The sequence below is a fragment of the Brachyistius frenatus genome, unplaced genomic scaffold (assembly GCF_029030835.1).
Source record: "Brachyistius frenatus isolate BFR_SWC_R1_liver_20210118 unplaced genomic scaffold, ASM2903083v1 Contig_93, whole genome shotgun sequence".
NCBI lineage: Eukaryota > Metazoa > Chordata > Actinopteri > Embiotocidae > Brachyistius > Brachyistius frenatus.
In genome coordinates, this window is record NW_027210692.1 from 126,540 (window position 1) to 145,992 (window position 19,453).

At 43.8% G+C, this 19,453-nt stretch overlaps 1 protein-coding gene across 3 annotated transcripts in view; it reads right to left on the reverse strand.

The window, feature by feature from the left end:
* Positions 1-15,995, reverse strand: part of mta1 (metastasis associated 1) — a 36,389-nt gene extending 20,394 nt beyond the window's left edge. For all 3 annotated transcript variants that reach the window (XM_069710672.1, XM_069710671.1, XM_069710670.1), the window contains exons 1-3: positions 15,879-15,995; positions 6,406-6,473; positions 3,545-3,638 (exon numbers count right to left, since the gene is read on the reverse strand). In XM_069710672.1, coding sequence (XP_069566773.1) covers positions 3,545-3,638; positions 6,406-6,473; positions 15,879-15,906 — 190 coding nt within the window. In that variant the 5' untranslated portion in view covers positions 15,907-15,995. The remainder of the gene's footprint in view (positions 1-3,544; positions 3,639-6,405; positions 6,474-15,878) is intronic.
* Between the last annotated feature and the right edge of the window lie 3,458 nt (positions 15,996-19,453).

Consider the following 19,453-nt stretch of genomic DNA (forward strand, 5'->3'; position numbering starts at 1 on the left):
TAGCTAAAACACACAACCGGCTCCAACTTCAGCCGAACTGGGTCGACTTCAACACGTCGATTCACTGGCAACGTTGTTGTCTATTGTTTTATGGGAGCGAAGAGCCACAATCTCAAAATGTAGAAAAAAAAAAAAAAAAAAAAAAGTTTGAGTCATGGCAAATTCAAATGTCTGACAAGGAAGGGCCGGGGAGGTAAGATGCCAAGTCCGCCGCAGAAGCTGACCACTCAGGAGCCTGCTTCGCTCACAGGGGAGGGGCTTAATGCTCGGGGTTGGAGGCCCCATTGAGGGAGTGCTCAGAATCTTTGCAAGCAAAATATTTGATCAGTGACTCACAGCAGACACACATCAAGACACACAGGCTCATATGCGCGCACGCACGCACGCACACGCACACACACACACACACACACCATTCTCCGCTGATCCATAGTGAAGTTGAATTAAAAGTACCCCTCCAGCAATTCCTCTGAGAGGGCCCAGAGCTAAGAACTCAAATCCATGATGCATAAACACACACAAACATGCAAAATGCGCACGCGCGCGCACACACACACACACACACACACACACACACACACACACACACACACAGAGAAAGTGAGGCTGCAGCTACAGAAATGCAGACAGGATGCAGCCCACACCCATGCGGTGCGCAGCCATTCCTGCCATGCATTTTTTTTTTTTTTTTTTTTACATACTGCAAATGTCTGGAAGCCCCCTCTCCCTGAACTGCAGCTGGCAGAGCTCAGCAGAAACCGGGAGGCCTGTATGGGAGCAGCCGTCAGTCCACTCCGAGATACAGCACCCGGCAACATCTATCAGATGATGCCATCATCAGATTTGTTGTACCTGCTTTTTGTTTCACCAATAGTGCAACCTTGATTATAAATGACATTCATATTTCCTTACCAAGCAACAAGAAAGAGGAGACACCAAATCAATAAAATATCCAAATGTCTTGGTTCCACAGAGTCATAATGCTTCATCCCTCTCTCTCTCTCTCAGACACACCAGAATAACCACATTTCTTCCTCGGTCGAAAGCAAAGTAAACCAGAAATCCTGCAAGAAACTACCATGCTGATAAAGTAGCACGTTTGAATGCGTGCACACAAACGCAGCTCAAAAATAATCACAGACTTTCTTAAAGAAACACACACACAAAAAGACACACGCACCCGCGCGCGCACACACACACACACGCACCCGCGCGCGCACACACACACACACACACACACACACACACACACACACACACACACACACACACACACACACACACACACACACACACACACACACACACACACACAGACACAGACGAGTTGATGCTGTGTGGTCCAGCAGAACAAACAATCCTGTTCTGCCATGGAGACAACCCCCCCAGGCCTCCTGTGTGGACCCTGCGGTTAGGAGACACACACACAAAGACAAAGACAAAGACACACAAAGACACACATGGACTTTCACACCCCAAGAGCCAACACTTAGCCTGCCACACCCAGTCAAAGACTAGTGGTTGGTTCTGCTCGCCTCGACTACATGATGGCAGCGTTTCTCCTCCTGCAGCTCTGCACGGTAGATTAAATTAAGACTACTTTAAAATGATTTGATTGGCCCGATCGGCATGTTTAATGTAAATCTTAAGCCAGAGTGGGTGTTTTCTCGACGCGAGCGTGTAAACAAGCAGATGGCCAGACGGCACCGGACACCAAACAGTGTGTAAAGCCTACATCCTCAAAACCACAACCTGCGTCTGTCAGCGGGGTTGATATTTCTCAAACAGCGCCACGCTACGCAGAGACGGAGCCAAGCGGGCCACCTCGCAGTCCACCGGGGCCTTTGATCATGTCTCCATATTAATGTGTTTCTACTCAACCATACTGTCTTTTTTTTTTTTTAAACAGACATAGCAGAAATTAGCAGAGTATGTTGCATTCGAACACCTCCGTGGCTCGTGTATGGTAAAAAAAAAAAAAAATCTTGTGATTCCCAACCGGGGAAACTTCACCAGGAAGTACCTGGAACGACTGTGGAGGAGCTAAACGCAGCTCACAGAAGTTGCAATGGCTGAAAGATATCTCGACCTGCTGAAATGTTCAAAATGTAGCCGTTATATGTCTTTGTAAAGCAGGGAAATCAACGCACCAATACGGCCAAATACTGGTGGGACACGGAGACAACCGTCACTCATGATTATCAGCCCTACATGCACAATTTAGATTAAAAAAAAAAAAAAAGAAGATTCAAACAAAAATGTAAAAAAATAAAAATAATAATAATAATAATTTCAAAAAAAGAAGATTCAAACAAAAATGTTAAAAAAAAAATGTGACTGGTGGTGAGGATGACGAATTTAACAACTACTGCAAAAAAAGAATAAAAATCCTCCGGCATGTGTGTAGTGGGTGTTGGTATTTTCCCACCAGGATAGATAGAGATAACCAACAATGACAATGAAAACGACTGCTGCACAGTCGGGTCTTTTTAAAAAAAAAATCAAACGAGAGGTCCGTACCAACTCATTTCAAATAAATGTCATCTTCCAGGACGCAGACTAAATTTACAAACCTAACAAACCAAACTGTGGTTTTATGCGAGCATACAAATATGACATGACATGGTGAGACCCCGGTAGTCGGCGGCAGTGTGGCAAAATTGACCATTTTCACACGGTGAATGGAGGCGATACGAGACAGGTGGGCCGCGCCGTGAAAAAGCAATATCCTGAGGAGCGAAGAAATCCCGTGTCCTTCTCCTGCTTCTTTACTCTTTGAATTCAGACACTCTGGAAAAGTGTCCCTGAAGGCACCATTTCTAACTGACCAGTAAGGAGATGACTCAACGTTTTGAATGGCACCGGCTGTTACCCGTGACTCAAGGTTTTTTTTTTTTCCCACAGATCTTTCTTTTACTACTAACCATCTTAGACTCGCCATATCGGCCCGTCGGAGCTTCTGTATTCACCTCCTTCGCCGTTTCTTTTTTAAAATCACTGTTTGACAGCCCTGCTCTCTGAAAAGCAAATATTGAAAGGGCCCCACGAGTCTGATCGAGATTGAGCTCCTTCAACGTCTGCCACAAAAGGTTCCAGATATTAAGGAGGACAGCATCACATTGAAGTACACCGCTACACACACACTTTCATAGGAAGAGCGCACATGCGCGCGCGCGCGCACACACAGGTGTCACAATATTGATATACACAGCAGATTAAATGCTGTCTGCAATCAAATCAGTCGGAGGAGCTGCTGCAATCTGGACAGGCTCAGTAAAAGCACACAAACTGCAGTTTTGCATCAGCCCTCGATAAAAACTCCCAGATGCAAACGAGCCTCACGATCGAGCCACATAACTGGCAGAGATGTGGGTTTTTTTTTTTTTTCAGTTCAGGCAAATCTCGTTTTATTGGATGCGAAGGCTCTACAACTTTGTTGTGGAAAATAACTGCAGAGGGTTGCCAACAAGAACAGTTTTATGGCCTGGCTGGCACGTTTTTGGATGCCTGATGTTTGCTGGGTGGGTTACGGTCGGTCACTCACTTGCATGTTTGTCTGCCAGAGCGATGAGTGTGCTGGAGATGTCCCTGCGCCGGTAAAAACACACCACTTTGGCCTCCACGTTCCCATTGGCTGTCTGCGAACCAGAGACAATCGGCGTTACCACGGCAACAGGTGGTGTGCGCACAGAGCACCGACACATGCGCACACAGACAGACGGACAGACACACACACACACACATATATATATATATATATAAAAACATAGCTGAGGTTAGTTTTTTAACTTTGCCTGAAAACAAAGTGTGAGGCTGCAGAAATCCTCCACGATGATGTGCAGCAGGACGGTGAGGTGTGCTGGGGGCTTTTTAGTGAAGTCCGAAGATCTGTTTCAACCTCGTAACACTGCAGTGATATGTTGATGCAACACAGTTTTAAAATTACATGCAGCATGATAATGTTTTTTTGGTTTTTTTGGATAGCACCTGAAAAAGAAAAATGACCACTAAAATCGATTAGCAATTAGCATCATTTTGAATTTTTGGTTTGTAGCTTTTGCCTCCTTTTAAACTCCTTAAACATATAATAAATATAAACAGAAATTTGGATAAAGTTGTTTTAAGTGTTACTTATAATTGACAATCACATTTGTGCGCCGTTACAAGCCATGCTTATTGGATATGAACTCTTGAGTCTGACCAGTGAGGTCAAATCTGAACGATGACAAATAATATTCAGCCGGAGCGAACACATTTTATATCTTTACATTCTGCAGTGACTTTGGCAATTAGCAAAGAATTCAAATCCAATTTTCCACTATCACATTTGAATGATGAGCGTGTGTGTGTGTAAGAAAAACAAACATCAGGCCTGGCTATAATCTTAATGGAAACATTTGGCAGCTCAGCAGCAGAACCTATTTAAGCGAGCTGAAGTCATTCTTTTACACGTCAGTAAAATTATAAAGAAATCGAACAAAACACAGCAACATTAGGAGGGTGATTCCCCGTGGTATTCCCTTTAGAAATCTATAAATAAAATAATACGTGGAGATGACGACGAGAGGAAGTGGCGAGACCAAATAGAAAGAGGACGTGCTCGTGGGAAACAAAGACAACATTAATGTATAGTTTCAGCATACGGCAGAATTATTTCTAAGCCATTTTTTTTCCCCCACTTTGAGTAAGTTACTGTCACAGTTTCTCATATAGATTGTAATATTATACATTATTCTATTCAGTTTGGTTTGGTTTTAGTATATAATGCCTAATATTCCATAAATTCAACTTAACATCTGGTTTTGATTGGTCGGACAAAACCAGCTATGTCGTATCGTCCTTTTGTGACACTGTGATGCGCAACTATTATTTGCTCCCTTGAAATAAAACCTTTTTGTTTAGATTAACATTTTCACCGCGATGTAACTTTGAGCTGAAGCCTCACATCAAGGCTTTCAGACTGGATCGTGAATTTTTCCGTTTTTGGTTTTTAGAGCTGGGAAGGTTTTCTTCATTTCTTCTTCTTTTTTTTTCCCCTCTCCCTCACGGCTTTATTTTCTAAACCTGCATCGCAGACCCTGTTGGAGGAGAAAGCCCGCAGATCCCCGAGGAGCAGAGAGACTGACAGTGACGGGCAGAATGGAGGGCCGAGTCGGAGCTCTGTGTCAGTCACATTAAACAGCCTCCATATTATCCGGGCCGGGCCGGGAACAGGGGGACGGACGGCGGGGCACCTGTAACTAGTCTGCAGGGACACCGCTCTTCTTCTGACTGAAACGTGTGAGAGCTAGCGGGCCGGGATTCACCCGTCACCTTCCGCGGCGGCGACATCATCATCATCATCCTCGTGACATATCTATTCCATTGTTTTTACGGCTTCTGGTGCAATAAACAGGAACAGTATTGGAAACGCATATTATCTACATTTCAAAAAGGGTAGTCTGGAATAACGATTGTTATTAATAAGTTATTGCATAGTAATTACTTTCAGCTCTGACTGGGCATCAATCATGAGGTACAAGATACAAAAAAGACATTTGTATCTCAGGCAAATAAAAAAAACCTCTAAGTTATAAAATATTGATAATAGAGTTTTCATTTTAACCATATATAAAAAAATCTGTTCCCGGATTGGAGCAGCAACTAACTAATTATTTTTTACTTGTGTTGATGATTTTCTTTCATTAATCAATATTCATTTGGTTTTATAAAATGTCAGAAAATGGTCCAAAAATAACCGTTAAAACTTCATATAGACCAAAGTCACATCTTCAAAGTGTTTATTTTTGTCAGACCAGCTTGATGATATCTCATTTATGGTCACGTATGATATTAAAATCTGCCAATGCACTCATGTCAGAAGCAGAAACAGTGGAATATTGAATTTTTGTAAATAAATTAATGAAAATAGTTGAAGATGTTGTTTCTGACAATAAACAAATCAGCTAATCATTTTCTGTTTAAACTGGATTACATCTGGAATCTTTTAAACAGTCTAAACTAGAATTTGCACTTGACAAAATGTTTGTTTTAGTGTATTATAAAGCCATAAACTGGACAAAAATAAGAGTGTTACACAGTTTTAGTATTTTCCTCTCACCTAATAGGATGTGAGTATTTTTAACTGAACACCCCAGGGTGTAAGAATATAAAGTAGCTTCCATTTATCACAAATAAAGCCCCAAAAAAACATTTATCAAACACATAATGGAGGGAGCTATTCTACATTTTAGATTATTTTTTTTTGCATTAGAGGTGCATGAAAGACACAAAGGCAGAACAGCCTCGCCTTAATAAGAGTGCATTAGTAGGGTTGAGACGTCAGCGTGAGCAGCTGATGTACAGCGGTGAGATATGTGCTGCGTTCAAGGGTACCAATGCAACGTCGGACACCCACTCACTCACCTTGTTCAACTCCTCTATCCTCCTGATCAGCAGTGGGTTACTGGACGAGTTCTCAAAATAAACATAATCTGCAGAGGAACAGCGAGAAGGAGGAGGAACAGAAGGAGAAAGAGAGAGTGGAGAATGGAAAGAAAGAAAGAAAGAAAGAAAGAAAGAAAGAAAGAAAGAAAGAAAGAAAGAAAGAAAGAAAGAAAGAAAGAGAGAGAGAGAGAGAGAGAGAGAGAGAAACGAAAGAAAAAAAAAAAAAAGACATGTCAGTCAGCAACTCGAGGTCATTCAAATATTCAAGGTGATTTCCAGTTGGACCGCACCATGACAGCTCAATTAGTCACCAGGAAAGTGCAGCGGAGACGTTCACAAAATGTTGATTTAACTCGATTAGGCTGATTTCATACACAGATCCTCTTGTAGTTGGGAGGTCTGACTTGAATGAGATGTTGACGCGCCGATGCACACTCACGACAAATTGGGCTCTCCAAACCCTCCATTCAGACGGGAAACCTCGTATTTCCTCGGCCATCGCTTTTTCTTTTTTTCCCCCCCTTCCTTGTCTTATTGCTCCATTCATTCTCCGCGTGTGTGCGTGTGTGCGCGTTTGTGTGGGTGTGTATGAGACACCCCACAAGCTTTACCAATGCGTGTGACTTTACTATGCATTATTGTGTGTGTGTGTGTGTATGTGTGCGTGCGTGTGTGTGCCTCCTGGCGCCACTCCAGGCCCATTGGAGGCTTAGCTCTCACCAGGATGTCCCCGCAGGCCTCAGTCTTGGTAGGGTGCCTGGTCTTAGCCCTGCATGTGTCTTGGCTGAGTGCTGTCAGATTATACCCCACACTTGGTAGGTTGCCTGGAGTTGGCGCTATCCTCCCCTTACCCTGGATCTGCCCCCCCTCCCCCTCCCCCCTCATTACCCCTCTCCCTCCCTAAAATGTCAAAAAAAAATATATGCTGATTTCATCATTTTATATCCTCGTAAATCAAGTGTATTTGGGTTTTGGACAGAGCTATAGCAAATTCATGGTTAATAACAATAATAACAAATCCTTTTGAATGTCACGGGTCATAAAACAGTGAAAAAAATAAAAAATAAAATACTCATTATATTCACAGCCCAAGGCAACTATTTAGAGATATTTTTATTTAAAAGATACAAAACAAAAAAACTCTAGATTTGAGCGAATTTAAAAAAAAATTGGGCAGAATTAGATTTCTGTGGGTTACCAGAGGAACATGCTGAGTGATTCTCATGATGACAAATAGCAGTATTATCATATGGAGAAAGTTAAATGGCATTTTTTTTTTTTTTTTGTGGTCTCAGTGCAGCCCTGCTCTGACTCGGCTTAGTCGTTCCTCCGGTTTTGGACTGTGTTCAGAGACAACAAGTATTTGAGGACCCCGTTGTTGGCCCTGAGAACATGTATGTGCCGTTTCAACATGTCAACTATTTCCTGAAAATGTATAGATTCGACAATTGATTTAAAAAAAAAAAAAAAAAAAAAAAAATTTTTTTTAAAAACTTCAAATACAGACGATATCAAAAGTTAAAAAAAATTAAATTAAATTTTAAAAAAAAAGAAGTTTTAAAGCAATATTATCTTCACATTCGACCTGCAAATATTATGTCTGCTGACCTCAGCATTTTCAACAGTCAACGGTGGAAGTGTGAGAAATCTGCTATCTCGGACACGGAGGCGGCAGATACAATCTCTCCGCCCACGCCGATCTTCAGCAGACTAAACCGCGAAGCAGCCACTGCATCCCAGTAAGGGGCACACCTCCACTTCTCCGACTGGAAAACCTTTCGCTCCGCTATCCCAATTGGTATTCCTCTCTCCACCCACACATACACAAACGGAATAAAAGAGGCTCACGCCCAATCTCGGGAGCTTTCCAACAGAAATCGGGAGTGGAAGATCTCTCGGCGCCGACAGCGGGTAAACGTGCGGTATGAACCCGAACCAAAATAAATCCTAAATATGTTCCTCTGCATTAAACCGGTGAATGATCCTCATCTGTTTGAAGACATAAAGAATCTAACACCTCCTCGCGGGTGGGGGTGGGTGAACCAAAGGCAGCAGGGGACACGACGAGGGTAATTTCCGTGACAGTTTCCACCGAGCGAACTACGGGCACCCCTTCGCCGCCGAACATCGCGAACGAGACGGAGGAGAGATCGTCACATCGCGCCCGGCTTCCCTCCGACCCGTAGCAGCTTGTTACTCGACTCCGCTGCCACGGTGACAACTTCGTCCCGCGGCTGAATATCAAACGGGCCTGGTTTCAAAATTGAGACAGAAAATGAAGACGACACATCCTGACGGGCTCGTTTTCAGACAGGCGAGAGGGCGGAGGGAGGGTGGAGGGTGGGGGGGGGGTAAGACGCCTGGAGGTCCGGGACGGGAGAAGCTGGCCCACGAAGCTGCGGGAAAGTGATCGGTCTTTGAGCAACGAACTTGTTTAGCGCCAACACAAACAAGGAACTGATTACATCCTTCTAGAGCCGTTTTAATAGATTACCAATCTCGTGTCGAATTTCAAGCGAAAATGCCCAAATTTGCCCCGAAGTTCAAACAAAAAATGCCCTTGTTCAAAGAGCACTCTCATTAAAAAGTTTCAAAACCGGGGATGGGTCCCGTGACAAACGGTGACATTCAACTCGGGCCTTCAAATGTTCACCGGCTCTGAGGGACCCATTAATCGGGAGCCAAAATACGTCACGACCATTTCAAAATAAAGCACGACCGCATGTCCGACATTGAGTTTTGATGTGGTGGAGGGTGTGAACCGCCGTCCCACACTACCACGTTCTCTTGGTCGGTGACAGCACGTCTCCCGCTGCATTTAGAGAAGGTGGGACGTTGGGCACGGCTCGCCGCCTTCCTTTTTTTTTTTTTTTTTCCTGGCTCGGGAACTTAAAAGTTACAGAGAATGGAATCGCTTTTTAAGTTCAACCCCGTGTCCCTTCCTGCCGCCTTCCAGCGAGGAAAAAAAACAAAAACGGGAAGAAAAATGGTGAAGGGACTGTCAAGGGTGGGCTGGTGGGAGTGTTGGAGTTTCCACCATGTGAGGAGCTGAAGGCTGGTCGAGAGAGAGCTGGAGAGGAACTCAAAATGAGAGCGAGAGAGAGAGAGAGAGAGAGAGAGAGAGAGAGAGAGAGAGAGCAACAGGGGGAGAGTGAGTGAGTGAGTGAGTGAGTGTGAGAGAGAGAGAGAGAGAGAGGGCCTGTAGGCACCGAGCAGCGTCACTCAGTCTCTCCGTTTTCCCATCAGCCCTCCCGCCACCTCAGCCCGCGTACAGCCGCCCCACTCTCCATCCCCCACTCCCAGCGCCAGCCAATCGGCAGGCTTCCGCCGGCCGTGATGTCACAGTGCAGTCAAATTTTGCGCGAGCCAATGAAGGCACGTTACCGAGCCCCAAAAGAGAGAGTCTGCTGGGCTGATTCAAACCAGGCCAGCGAGAGACAGACAGGCAGAGAGACGCGATGATGAGAGAGGGAAAAACATGAGATAATGGATAAGTACTCGGCCAGAAAAGGGATTCTGACGGGTGAACGAGTCGGTCTGACAATTAAAAGAAAAGGCAAAATGGGAAACAAAGGAGGAAAAAGGCCCGGTGATGAACACGAGAGCGGAGGGCTACTTAGGAAAAAAAAAAAAAATCCCACCGACGTGGTACACGCCAAGCTCATCCAAACAGCGTCCGCACGTTATCTGTGTTGACCAGGATAATCCCAGACGCCAAACAGCCCACCGAACAATTAACAACCCAAACACGGCCGTTTCCACGGTGTTTCTGTTCAACGCGCAACACGGCTCGCGACACCTGCGCCAAAATACCTGAAGTGAGAGCGACGGCGGAGGCCGCTGAGACACACTCGCACACATCTGGGCGAAGTTGTCCAGATGTACTCGGTGTGTTACGTTATTCGGTCATATCCGACACTGATATTTCCATTTTTCTGCTACAGCTTAATAACGCAGCCGTCCGGCAGCCAAGCGGTCGGGAAATCACACGAGGAGTTGATCGTCTTTAGGGTTCTAAGGACATGCTACAAATCTGATCGCGGCCTCTCCGGACGTGTGCGGGGGATTATTATTGGGCTCTGCTTCTTTTTTTTTTTTACCTTCTTCAGACCGAATGATGAACCGAGAAGATAACGAACTTAACTGATCGGTCGCACGCACACACACACACACACACACACACACACACACTCTCTCGGGGTTCTCGGTGAACTCTTTGTGAGTCTGGCGGCGACGGTGTTGCAGCGTTATTCAACAGCGCAACTTCCTGTGGGCGGAACCTGTGACTTTGCAGCCCTCATGGTTTGGGTCATTTTTGTCCAGCAGCAACTCCATTAATGTTGTTGTTGTTGTTTTTATTTTTAAACAAGATGTTCTCAAGGTTGTCAGAAAGAGAGGAAAGCAGCACTACTTTGTGCAATTTGTAAACATGATATTGCACCATTTAAAAAAAAAAAAATTATACACAAGAGCATACAACTCTCTTATTGAGCAGGATGCAGTCTTTGAGTGCCTGTTAAGAACAGTAATAATTATGGCCAATTAAAGACTTCATTTTTTATTGAAAATGAAAGAAGTTATGCATTTGCAAAATGAAGTCTTTGGGTGGTGCAGTCGTTAGCACTGTCACCTCACAGCAAAAAAGGTTCCGGGTTCGAATCCGGTCCTGGGCCTTTCTGTGCGGAGTTTGCATGTTCTCCCTGTGCTTGCGTGGGTTCTCTCCGGGTTCTCCGGCTTCCTCCCATCACCCAAAAACATGCACCTCAGGTCAGGTTACCTGGCGCCGCGCTAGTGGCAGCCTGCTGCAGCATCTCCCCCCTGAGAGCCCCCCTGCTGTAGTGAAGAAATTTCCCCTCGGGGATTAATAAAGTGTATAAAATCAAAATAAATCAAAAATTTGTTGTTTTCTCTGTGGTACCGAAAACATACCGAACCGTTCATTTTGTGTGCCGCTGAACCTCAGCGCAGTCCGACAAACCGGGTAAATATTCAACAACAGTGGGGAGGGTTTGAAAATTTCCAGTTTGATGAAGGGATTTTTATTCAAATGAATTTCTAGTCATTTGGGATTCAAAAGAAACAATTCGAGCTCCACACACACACACACACACACACACACACCTCATGAGGAAGCGGAGTCTGTATAGATGTACAGTACGCTGTGACCATGATGAACAGGGCTGGGCTCGAGCTGGGAAGGGAGACGGGAGAAGCAGGAAACGAAGAGCGTGAAACATCTGCCCACGCTTGCCCATGCACACAGACCCCCCCCCCCCACACACACACGCACACACACACACCACCACCAACACCCCATCCAGCGCACACACACACACACACACACACACACACACACACACACACACACACACACACACACACACACACACACACACACACACACACACACACACACACACACACACACACACACACACACACACACGTCGTCGTCGTCGTTCAGCAGCAGCAGCAGCCATGAAAGATATCACCGCTCGGGCTGTCACACTATGGACGGACGTTTCTATGGTAATGGGCAGGTAATTTTAATATTCCAAAATCAAACTAACACCTTATTTTTTCACACTTCGAGAACACCCACATTCCCTCCGGGCAGCACCGATCAACAGCTGCACACATCTGCATCCGTCTACGGCATCTACCAATAACTCGAAGGGTTCCTGGCTCAAGCAGGAAAAAAAAAAAAAAAAGAGCATTGAAATATGTCCCATCTGAGCTGAGAATATTTTGCATTCAAGACCAAAATATGAAAACATTTAATTTCCCATAAATGTCAACGGCGGTGTTTCGATGCAATATGATCTTATAAAAAGTAATAGCAACTCCAATCACTCCGCTCCAACACCGTTTATTACGACGGACGTATGCGCCGCTCGGGCCTCTTACGGGGGAGAAGAAAAAAAAAAAAAAATGGGGGCACTTTGTTTTGAACGGATGTAATAGCCGTCGCGCATCTGTCCAACTGGCTGTCCTGAACTTGGCAGGACGGGTGCGACGAAAGAAGCCTCAGATCTTCGCCCCGGCGAGTCCGCCCGCGAGAGAGACAACTGCCAGCGTGGGAAATTAAACGCCAGCCGTCGGCCAAACAAAGTGTGGGCGCTCTCGAAGTTTGCGAGTTGGTAAGTTTGGAGATTAGTAAACAGTACGACACCTCGGAGCGCGGGTCTGAATCATCGCTGGCAGGACGGAGAGCACGTCCTCGCCGGCCAAAAAAGAAAGAGGTGGGCACCGACACCCGAGTTTGTCACTTTTTAAAGTTAGTAAACACGACAAGCGCATCTGGCGCATTCAGTACGAGCACTTATTCGACGGATAGGTTCAAGATCGTCTTAAAATAGCACGCCACTTCCCGTATGAAGATTGTAACAGCTTTTGCGTACTGTAATCGTTCCTTATGTCCGTACTAGTGCATCTCCGATGCGGACGATGGGAGTGCAAAAAAAAACAAAAACAACCCCACAGCCGTCATTCTGTGCAAAAGTACATGAGAAAGCTTATCTGGAGCCAATATCGGGCTTTAGCAGGCTTAGTCTCACATCAAGCGAGTATCTCTTTGTGTTACCGTCCCCTCCACAGACACTCTTAGTGGAAACACCAAAAGGGATGATTTACACACAAAAAAAAAAAGGTGTGAAACTTTGGAAGATATGTCAAACTAAGACCACGTTCAGATCGACTTTAGGATATAACAAATATATATATATATATAAATTAAAAAAAAGCAGCCTCCTCATTTATTTGAATGAAGGCAGTGCGGTGGCTCAACACACACACACACAAAAAACACACATGCACACAGGGTCGTCCAAAAAAAAAAACGCTGCACTTGGCTCAACTACTGCTGCAACACAAGATTATCTAGCGAGGAGCTGCCAATCACATTCAAGCAAGCACACATTCCTGTTGAATTACTTACAATACTGTGAACACCATTGTAGCACTTTACCTCACAATCACAGTTCAATGTCTGTAAAAAAAAAAAAAAAATCCCGTATTTCTGTTTTCACGCCGGGCTGAGCTTAAATCTGAATACCCGCTCGGACCGATGCAAGCCACGAGGAGTAACCAAGCAAAAACCCATTTCAATACCCAAACGAACACGTCACGACCGCTTCCGAGACCGAGAGACGTTTTCATCCGAGCGACAAATCTGCAGCGCGTCGGGTTTTTTTTTTTTTTCTCCCCCCAACTCTGGACTCGCGTCTCCTCCCGTCCCACCATCAGGATGATAGAACTTATGGTACGGGCTATACTTTGTCATCCGCATTTTTGCTGCGTGGTGGAGGTGTGTGTGTGTGGGGGGGGGGGGGGGGGTTATAGGAAGAAGCGCTGCAGGCGGCGGAAGCGGGGCTTGTGGCCTGCACAGTAAAAAAAACAAAAAACAAAAAAACAAAGACATCAAGGCCCACAGAGGCAGCTTTTGTCCACTGTTCATTCAAGGGAAGTCATTGCTTTTCCAAGATGATCCTGCATTGTCTTGCAAAGTGGCAGCCATCTTTTCAAGGGTTCTGCTTTGTTTGTGGGGCTGAATTGGTCTCAGGAGAAGCTTCAGTCAATTACGAGGCCCATTTTTGGCCGAAATTGTGATCGTTTTTGATTTAAATCGGTACTTTAACTGGGAAAGAATGGTTATAATAATGTTTGTTCATCAATGTGATTTTTACGCTTTGTGATTTCAGCTCAATTTGGGTCAAATCGGCCAATTAGACCTACTTGTAGTGCGTATTGTTTTCCTACAGAAGGGCAAGCAATCATCGAAATTGCGGTCGTCACGAAGAACAACTTTTATGTTTTTAGTGTGAATAGTTTAATCCATTTTGATTCATCGAATTTCATTCGAGTGCTCCAACATGAGGGGAGGGGGAGGGGAGGGGGGGCAAAATATACCATCTAACAACTACAAGGTAAGGAACTAAATAGCCTAAACCAATCCATTTTACTGCAAATTATTTTGCTGGGGACAACGCATGCAAGGATAACTGGGCAATATCTCCATCCAAGTGGCTGACAAGAGTGAAGAGACAAATTAAGCAACATTATGGCTGGTGAACTTAACTGGGTCTGTGCCCTGGACATAATCCTGTCCTCACTCAGGTAGGCCTCGTTTCATTTGACTAAACACGAAGGCCATGACGTTCACTACAGGCTATTTTAGATGCGCGTAGCGAGCCGAGGAGAGAAAACAATCCCACATTCTCGTTTCACTAAACCGTCCGTCGTTGCATGTAAATACTATCACACACACTTGTAAACAGAAGTACAGAGAGACGACTACTCAACCAGAACAACAGAACAACAACACACCACAATCACATCCGAACAAGTCTCCAGCTCTGAAAGGATCAAAGGAAATGTCCTGCGAATCTGTGAATTCTTTCACCTGCGTCCTGCATTACACACACTTTTATGTGGTGCTAATTTGAAGTGACTTTTGTTTGTTTGTTTGTCTTTCTTTCCCCGAATTGCATTTGCATCACATCCAACTGCTCCAATCCTTCCTCACAGCCGGTGATACAGGAAGACAACCCCCTCCCCATCAAAATGCAGCCACTACTGTGTTTACACTACAATTACAGTAACTTTCATGCACATAGCACCTACAGAGTGGGAAACAAGAGGAACACAAGCACAAAAGGAGTGGGAGGGGAAATCAGGAATCTTATTTTGGTGTTAACTTAAGTTGCCTGTACAAAAAGAAGAAAAAAAAAAAAAAAAAGAAAGAAGCAAAACATACTCCGGCTATAAATGTGTAAAATAGACTACTTTAAAAAAAAAATTTTTTAGCTACATTATGAGATTTATTTTTTTTAATGCAAATTTTCACATTTTATTTTTTTTGTAAATAAGTGGAGCCTTTAACTTTTGGTCTCAGCTCCTTTCCCTGCACTTTAAAAAAAAAAGAAGCATGAACTGCTTGCTTTGCTTTACCGTGAGTCTTAAGCGGTTTCTGCAGGTCACTGAAGTATCTCCGGTGCTTACTTATTGTTATGAACGAGCAGACCCGGGCAATAGTTGAATGGCACGCCAAACTTTTACAATTCGTTCGCCATGCCACCTTAAAATATACATAAACACAATGCAACGCTAGTTTAGGTGCATCTTTACACTGGAGTAGTTGTGTCGGGTTCGTGCTAAGTTCCGAGAGAAAAAAAAAACACAAAAGAAGCGAGGAAAACCCGGGGAGCAGTTTTGTGAGAGAACCACTACTCTTCATCACCATCCTCCTCTTCACACAGTCACCATCATCATCATCTGTGAAGCACAAGGCTCTTTAGCTTTAGGGAAATAAAAAGAAGGGAAGGAAAGACGGACCGCGCTCTGTAAATACGTAAAAGAGCGGCGGTGAATCGTGGCGAGACCGCCGTAAAACATTCACGGGAAGGTTGTTTTTTTGTTTTTTTTGTTTAAATGTTCTCCCCGCTCGACCTTACCTCCAACCCGGTACATGTTCGCTGCCATGACTGCCCCCGGTCCCTGGCTTCCTCTCCAGGTAGAGGGGTGGCTCTCTTCTCTCTCGCGCTGCCGGAGCTGTGTTAGCACTGCCGCCGCTGTGTGTTGGAAAATGGTGGATTGATCAATACGAAGCAGAGTGGCCGCGAGACCTTAAAGAGACAGTGCACTTCTTTTTTTTTCAAACCCAACTTTGGCGGCAGTAGATGTTGACGAGTGGGCTGGTGTGACACGGTATCGCTATAATTCTGCTAATTACGCGCATTTAACCTGCCGCGAACGTCAAAAGCGTAACCATTATTTGTAAACGTCCCTTAAAAGAAACGTGGAAGTGACGTCACTGGCTCGTCCAAAACCAATGGCAGAGGCCTACTTACTAAGATAGAAAAAAAAAAAAATGTCAATTACAAGTAGAAGTCTTGCATTCAAAAGTAAAAGTACATACTAGGCTTAGTACTCCAAGCTAAAAGGCAATAAAGTATCAAAAGTAAAACTACTCATGATACAAAAGGGTCCTATTTTCAGTTATTTATCATACAGCCTATGAATTATTGCACTATTGCCTCGTTCACATGTAGCTTCATGTGAGCAGTCTGCACAACCTATATAACAATCTGATTTTACATATAAAATATTGATCTGAAAAGTAACTAGTAACTGTTGCTGTGAAATAAATACAGAGGAGCAGAAAGTACAATATTTCCCTCTGAAATGTAGTAGAGTAAAAGTAGGTTATTAAACAGCAAAATATGGAAATACTTGAGTAAAGTACAAGTACCTGTAAACTGTAGCTACTTCAGTACAGTACTGGAGTAAATAGGCCTATTCTTAGTTACATTCCACTGCTGTTCAAAACCAACCATTGTGCTCTTTATTTTATTAGTTAATGCTATTTCAGTATTTATTTTCTGACGCAACTGCCAGTTTAGATGATAAACGTTGGAAAGATCCCAGTTTTCAAGAGCAAATACCCCCATTTTCTCTTAAGCGCCGGCAACTATCCTCCTGTCTTCAATCAATTGTGGTTACAACAATAAACTATCATAATATTTTACAGGGAAACTCCTGGGAACACTTGTGAGGTAAGTACTCATCAGTGTTTGAAACGTCCAGAATCGGTTGGTTGGATGAGACAGAGTCGTACAAAGGGGACAGAGTTGGTATTAAAATAAGCCATTTGCTCGGAACTGAAGTGTACCTGAAAATTCATCATCCCTAAAATAAGCCTGTGCTGCAATCCCAAATCCCTCAGCTCAGTGATGTAAAGGGAGGCCCGTGGAGCAGCAGGGGAGGACCCCATGGGGATTGTTGCAAAGATGAAGAGGCTCTTCCGTTAAATTTAATTAATGTATGTAAGAATGGCAGAGGTTCATCTCTCCAGTTCAATCGTTGGTTGGCACGAATTATAATGCTGGCATGTGTGGGATACTTCATGGTATTTGCTTTTAGGGTATGTAAGACATAATATTTTGTATAGTGTTCTTTAAGTACAATCTTTTTTTCTTTTTTTTTATTGGTGTATAAATGTTAAACATTTATCAAACTTTAGTTGCCTATTTTCCTCTCCAATAAATTCATGTTATTCATGTTACGCCTTCTGCAACAAGATCCGGGACTATTGAGCTTATTAACACCACCTACTTGGTTAAAAATTGCACATTGGTTCCGTAACATAGACTGACAGCACTTGTTTCATTCTTTAAAACCAGCCACAAACACTGTTGTTCTCACTGCATATTGGCAGTTTATCATAATCAAAACATAAAACCCTTAAGAGCTTTTGTTCTCATGGAAATCAGTCTTTTGTGAAAGGTGTATAATACGTGGGATACTGGCAGAATATATAGCGCAGTCTTCCACAGATAGTTGTTTGATTAGCTCAGTTTTCATTGTGGATACAAGCGCAGAGGTTCTCTGCAGGAGGAATGCTGTGGTGAAGGCTTCGTCTGATCTATACCATATGGAAGCCTCAATTACTGTGGCCTAACACAGGGGACTACAGCCTGCAGTCACATGACTGCTACAGGCCAATCGCGTGTACTTACAGTACGCACTCCTACTCAAGTGTGCAGTCTCAGTGTTGGAACTGAGCTGCAATGAAGGGATCCTGTATTGTATGCCGGGGCTCTTTTATGAAAAAGAACGAGAGGCATACAATGTGTTTATGTAAGATGTGTGTGTACAACCATTTACATGCACACGGTGTCATTCAGATTCAATTATGTTGAATTTGAGAATGTGTTTTTAGTGTCACTGCATCGTCGAAACTACACAGTATTTGGATGTGTTAAACAACGTGAGAGCTTTATTATCCAATGATTATCTTTACATAATGCCTTTTTATTGCACACAATGCTATGTGCAACATACAGTGCATCACAGCATAAAAAAACAGCCATTATCCAACTGAATATTGCTGCTTATTGTTTAAAACATTTATCACTGTAGTATACTATATATATATATATATATATATAGCTTCCTTTGCTAATTGAATGCACTGTGAAAGAATGAAGGTGTGCAGTATTGCAGGAAATCCTTGAGCGATTTGTGTTATTCGTCATGCATACACTGAGCTGTCGTTTAAGCTGCTGTAATGTTCCCCAATAATCTGGGAGGAAAACAGTGCCAACGCTTAATATGGTCTCAATTAAAGGAAAATGGGTGGTCAACAATGTAGCCTTGTATTTTGGGAACCGTTACTGCGTTCATTAGGACTGTTTGTTTACTTGGCTGCGTGCTGCTGTGCAGATGTTCTTTTTGAATCAACTCGCTCCTCTGCCAGATGTTGCTGCAGTCAGGAAGACAAGCGGGTGAGCATGCAGGCAAGAACTCCATACGGAGCAGAGCGGTGCAGGTGTTCTCCCAGATGAATCTCCGTCTGTGGAGATGGATTGGCTCGAGACACGGAGCGTCTGCAGAAACTCCCCTCGGTTTGGTTTGCAGTCCTGCAGGATGACCTCTGATGGCCCCCTTTTTTTTTTTTTTTTTCTTTCTCCTTCACTTTCTCCTCCTCTCTTGTCTTCTTTTTTTCCCCTCCATGTTGCAGATAAATGCACAGGAGAGACAAAGACACAGAGGAAGTCAATTAGGCCTGTTTCCAGGCAGAAAGCATTCCATATCTTTAATTGTGCTTGTGTTGGTTCTCTCATTAGGGTCTGTGCATGCATCCAGACACTATGGGAGGTAAAGCAATAAAGGGACTATTGTTATCTTTCCTCCACACATTACTATTAACAGTGAAAAAACTCACGTACTTTTATAAAGGAACAACCGATGACACTGGTCTCTAGATGATGCCTGAACATTGTAAAGGGGTGATGCCTAAACCCACGTAGGTGTCTAATAACATAGGCAAATTAGTGACAGTGATTTTAAGGCTTCACCACAGTAACAACAAGCGACACACCTTCTGCTCCAGGTCATACTATCTACATGAAGCACATTGGCTGAAATAAACATTACTTGTTCAAATAATATTAGCTAATACCATGTATATGTAACCATTACAAATGCCTACATTTTTGAGCCCATACATAAAACAACTAATGCCTAC